Consider the following 6,068-nt stretch of genomic DNA (forward strand, 5'->3'; position numbering starts at 1 on the left):
GAATTTTGTACACTTTACATTAACTGAAAATACACTATTACTTCATTCGTTGTTATACCAATATTTTCTCTTCCTCTCACCACGGCACCACAGATAAATTTTTTCACGTCAGTTTGATAATAAACCGGCGAATAAAGCAGCTTGGTAACTGCATGCAGGTGGTTTGCCGGTATATTATTCAATGCAACGTTCAAAGCGGTGGTGCACGAAGACGACGGCGATCGTTAACTAATGGAACCCATAACTCACGTGATGGAGGAGAGTTTATCCCCGGCGAGTATAATACGCGTATATCCCACCCCACACTGGTAGCGTGCAGAATCCCGCGGGATTTGTGCTGGGTCGTATAGTATATATATGGGGATTTAACGGGTGGACTCGACGGCGCACCAGACCACACTACCAGTCAGGGGCAACTCTATGCGATTATTTTTTTTTTCACGTCCCTCCCTACATCAACTAGTTTACCAGGGTGGCGGGGTATATATACGTAATACTGATAAATGATAATAAATTATTATATTATTGTATTGTGTGTGGTGACTGGTGAGTGCGAAAAATTATTACGAAATTTATATATAATAATATAGATACTGCAGTATTATAGGAATGAAAAGCTAAGGAAATAATTTCGAGTATAATGCGAGACGTATAGAGGCATGGAGCTTTGACTACCCATTTTTCGTCAACTGTTGTTCACAAAAACCAAATTTCTAACCAAACGTTTTATTTTCAAAAACAAAAACAAAAAAATTCCTAAATATACAGGTATGAACTTTGAGTTATACGTGAAATACTCGAGTTAACCACTATTTTTTATATGGCTTAAAAAGAAAATTCAAGGTACAGGGGAAAAAGTTCAAGGTATCAAACTATTTACATCTATGATCCCGTCATCTCGAGTTAACCACGTTCGATTGTAGTAACATAATATCTCACCGATGACAATGCATATTTAGATATTATTATTTTTTAGGACCTTTAATTTAGGTATTATTATTTCCAATGTCCGTACTCTGTAGATTTATTCAAATCAAATACGAATCTACATAATATTATAACAATTCGTTGTGATAGCTTATGAAGAAATTTTTCCATAAATATAAATTAATAATTCAATATCATAAATTCATACAAAAAAATTATATGGACATAATTATTATAATTTGGAAACTGTAGGTACTATAGGTTTCGGTGTGTCAGTATAATACTGCAGTCTGCAGTTAATTCGTACATTATAAAATATTATTCTTTGATACATGAAAATAATTATAGAATATATTAGTATATTATGACATGGGTTAAAGTTAGTTAGGGATAGGATTTCTACGCATGTTCGTGTTATTTTTTCCTATACTCTATAGTCCAATTTAATGGGCCCTCGACTTGATTCATTCTAACTTTAATAAAATTATTTTTTTTACCTAATACCTATTTTTTAATATTTTATGTATATCTACTATATAGTACCTACCTAATTTTAGAGTTTTAGAGAATTTATTAGAAATATATTAATTTAAAATCGTATTTATAATGGACGTCCGTTATATACTGTTTTTTTTATTTTGTTACGGTTACCCTATTTGGAGTAACTGTTCAGCTACATAGTACATAAAAAAATTCAAATTTTCCAAAACAAAATATTAAGAGTAGGTAATAACGAACGCACTATGTATGGTTTATTCTTTATACGAAACGAAAATCTTCACAAAGACCTTTAAATCTTGACAATTCAAGACTATATCGGCACCCTGATTATACATATCCTCCATAGTCCACTTCGTAAATCAACAGGCTCTCTCCACTTCAATTTACATAATATTATACGTATTACGTCCACCACCTAAAAGACGTCTAAAACACGATCGTCCACATGATCTAATCAGTTAACACTAGGTACTGCAGTATTTTTTAATTATATTTTAAACTATATTATTAATCTGTACATCATTTATTGTTTGTAAGGCCCAACTGACCATTGGTGTACATCTATAGTATGTAACTACTATTTTTATTATTTTTATTACTTATAAATTACTATCATGTTAAAATAGCCAACAATTTACATTTCCATAAGGATCTGTATATGTAGACCGCCTACTTTTGCTTGGATGAACTTAAAATGTCCGTAAACAGCGCAATAAGAGTCAAATTATTTTCAAAATTGTATCGTATATAAAAAATGCTAATATAAACACGCAGTGAAATTTTCAAGTATATACAGTCATTCGTTTTTTTAATTACAACTAAATAAGAAAATCATTACGTGAGAAATAGAGTGAATATCAAATGTTGTAAAAATATGAACTTTAAACGCTCGTAAACATTTAATTTGAGTTTCTTATAGACATTTTTTTTTTCAATAACGGTAGACAAATTTATGAGGAATCTCGCATTACATTTTCAAATATTGGATTTAAAAAAAGAAATTTTTTATGAATTTCTAACTCAAAATAATTTGGAAATTTTCGTAATTTTTACGTATGTTGTCAATATTTGAACTTTAAATGCTTATAAAAAAAAAAATTGTAACCATGTTTTTTAATATTTTTCATCTGTCTTTGAAACAATATATTAGGAGCCTTTTATTAAATGTTCAAGCTTTTGTACCCAACAAATAAAGATTTATTGATATTTATAGAATAAAAAACTAAAAAAATTGGAAACTGAAAATGTTCCTAAACAGCTCAAAATAAGTCAAAATATTTTAAAAAAGACATTGTTTATAGAAAATGTTGACATAAACATTCAGTCAAAATTTCAAGTATCTACGGTCATTTTTTTAGAGTTACACCGAAAACCAAAATCGATTTTCTCAAAAACAGATTTTGCGTAAAAATTCCCATTTTTCCTTAATTTTTCTTTTGTTTTTCACGGCGCTTTTGAAAACTACTGGAAAATTTTTACTGTAACAACAGATAAAATACATTAAGAGTTGCTTGTACACTCCAAAAATTCCAGTCCCATAGTTATCAGGACGGGTGGATCATATGTTAGAATATGAAACAATCGTTGTTTTACATGATTATTATTGATATTTTCATTAAATATTTCAATTTTTTTAAAACTACCTCGTTTACCAATGTAACAAGCAACTACAAATTATTAAATTATTTGAACTATTTTTATCAAAGGCATGCTTCAATTATTCGTGGGGAACATTACCTACCTACTGTTATATATATATATATTTGTTCCAATATATCTATACTATTATTTTAGATTAAAGTATCTTATCTTCTCATAACATCTAGGATTCAACAATTTATACGTTAAAAGTAAACACCTGATTGAATTGCGTTAAAATTATGTCAAAATCGTACTAAAAATATGTCAACATTATTAATAAATTATTATTATTATTGATACTAGCTGATCCCGTGCACTTCGTTGCCCGTTAAATGTATCAACTCTATAAAACTCAAACTGTGTTGAATTCGTTGTACATATATTCGGTGTATGGTGTTTTTAGTTAATTCAGCCTACCGGTGGATTAATATAATCAATTTATACAAAATCCTATCCTTACCAAACCGTGCTAATTTTAAAATCCGATGAATAAAAAAAACAAATTTAATCCTTTGTAAATTAACCTATCTTCTTCCCAGAGGTCTAATCTACCCACAGACATTAATTTATATATAACTTTGATACTTTAGAGCTTAGAGTTAAATCATACACTTACGTACAAAAGGCACGGAGTCCACGATCTACCGCAGGTAGATTGCCTACTTGATAATGTAGTGCTGCGAATCAGAATTTTTATTCGGGGCAACGGAAAAGTTAAGATACATTTTGAACACCATACATCGTATTTAATATTAAATAACGAATCGTACAAAGTTCGAGTCATAGAGAGTTGGTACATTTAACGGGCAACGAAGTGCACGGGATCAGCTAGTTATCTTATAAATTCCAGTGCCTCCAAATAACGAAAACCATAGGGTGCAGTTGTCTTATATTCCGACTGGTACAATGTGGATACAATATTAAAAAAATATATGTTATAAAGGCTTAAATTCTAAAACTATAATAGTACAGCCATATACACTCCTTTAAAACGCGAAAAAAATGAACGAATTTTGTACGTCCCGTAGATAAATGTTTTAGGACTATTGATGTTTAAAAATATTGATGTATCCAGGCCCCGAGCCGTATAAATGCCCTAAAAGTATAAAAAAATATTTAAATACAACAAGTCATTATATACATACTATTAATAAATAACCAATTTTAGTTAAATCATTTTTAATGATATAATTTACTTGATGTCATAATAATCATGCAAAATCATTTATTATAATATATACCAATGATGATAGAAATGCTATATTGACTTAGTGAATATTCATTATAGTAATCCATTGAAAAAGTACTCATAAGTTGATTTTAAATAATATTAGATTATGTGATATTATACCGGAGGTATTGGACACGTGGCTTTCTTTACTCCCAATCCGTTCATAATTTTGGTCCATTCAGTCCCCATTAAATTCCTGAACGACGAACAACCATTTGGTGACTTGTGAATATAAGTATTTTCTATCCAATGTCCATCTGAATCTTTCCTAGCAAAATTGAACTCTAACTGGAAAATAAATCAAAACAGCTTCATGATTTGTTACTACTAAAAGAGCACCACATTATTATAGTATAAACGTATAGCAATTGAGACATAAATATAATATGTATTTTAATAAGAGTTGTTTGGGTTTTATACAAATCGAGGTATTTTAGTCCAGTAGACATCTGCATATGCGAATTATATGTTTGAACTGTTATCAGTTACCTTCAGATACTTTGTTTTTATTCAGACGTAATTTCAGACTGCAATTAAAGCAAATTTTCAGAAAATCACATTTTGTAAATATTGAAAACAACATCCCAATCGGAAATTTATGTCTTATGCTTACACTCGCAAAGGGCGCTGTAATTGTATCCAGTACTACACAATGTACTTCAAAATAAGTGGCAAAACTATTCCTGCAGGCAGCCTGTGTTAACTCAATACTGGCATACTACAGATTCGGAATGAATAGTGAGCAAGATCAAGCTAGTGAGTGTATCTTGTAGCTGTGCCAAGCCTTTTCTAAAAATCACTGTAATATACTACAACGGGCGTCGGGCTTTATAAATAATTAGCAAAGGATAGCCAGTGCCGTAGACATCTGCATAAGCGAATTATATATTTCAACTGTGATCTTTGTTTTTATTCAGTTGTAATTTCACTCTGCAATTATAGCAAATTTTCAGAAAGCCAAATTTTGTAAATATTCAAAACAACGCATTAGACGGAGCTGGTACTTACAAAGAAAGTGTCGTCAAGTGGTATGCTAGTCGTAATATTTCCTTTGATTTCTGTCGCGTTAGATTTGGGATTATGGGACAGGTACAAATTATATTGAACTTAATTATTTTGTGAAATAGCACAACTCTTAATCTGCTTGAAAATTAGATTATATTGGCCCTAAACAGAAAATATATTCATTAGGTATTCCGTATTTAAAACTATAAATTATAGTACCTATAATAAATGAATAAGGAAGCTAAATATTATGATAATATATTTGTTAAATGTTATATTAAAACTAAGTTTTTTTCCGAAGTGATGAATATATTGGTTTAATAATGATGAGTGTTTTCACTATTTATTTTTGTATGCTATTGAATGTTTTCACGGTTTTGAGCCAAAACAATACTTCAATCTTCAACGTCTAGGATGACTTATTGGCTTGTGATGGAAATTTGAATCTAGTTGTTACTTTGGAGAATCCAATATAGTGTAAATAATCAAGAAAAATTAAAAAAAGAATCCCCGTGTATATCCTAATAAAGGCTTAAATAATTACTTATTATAGTTTGAAATCTTATAATGAATTCTTTTCAACGAACATCATTCATACACTTATACATACAACTTATTTTTATATAAGTATATTAAAAATTACTTATCAATGAATATAGCAGATACTAAGTTCTAAGTGAGGGGTGAACACCTTGGCGGCAATCAGTGTACAAGGTGATGGTAATCATAGGTATTCATGGGTAACCATAGGTAATCTTTGTAG

At 29.9% G+C, this 6,068-nt stretch overlaps 1 protein-coding gene across 1 annotated transcript; it reads right to left on the reverse strand.

Annotated features, from left to right (window-relative positions):
* Window positions 1–3,892: 3,892 nt before the first annotated feature.
* Window positions 3,893–5,017, reverse strand: LOC115033582. The gene is made up of 3 exons (XM_029486398.1): window positions 5,012–5,017; window positions 4,421–4,588; window positions 3,893–4,165 (listed from the first exon to the last, which is right to left on the reverse strand). The coding sequence occupies exons 1-3, from the start codon at window positions 5,015–5,017 to the stop codon at window positions 4,028–4,030; spliced, it is 312 nt and encodes a 103-aa protein (XP_029342258.1). The 3' UTR covers window positions 3,893–4,027.
* Between the last annotated feature and the right edge of the window lie 1,051 nt (window positions 5,018–6,068).

Source organism: Acyrthosiphon pisum, chromosome A1 (genome assembly GCF_005508785.2).
Source record: "Acyrthosiphon pisum isolate AL4f chromosome A1, pea_aphid_22Mar2018_4r6ur, whole genome shotgun sequence".
NCBI lineage: Eukaryota > Metazoa > Arthropoda > Insecta > Hemiptera > Aphididae > Acyrthosiphon > Acyrthosiphon pisum.

What these genes read in the sequence shown, in the direction of transcription:
- LOC115033582 (XM_029486398.1), bottom strand. An exon ending in CCACGTGTCCAATACCTCCG is followed by an intron (nt 4,166 to 4,420) that starts GTATAATATCAC and finishes TTATACTTTTAG; the next exon opens with GGCATTTATACGGCTCGGGG.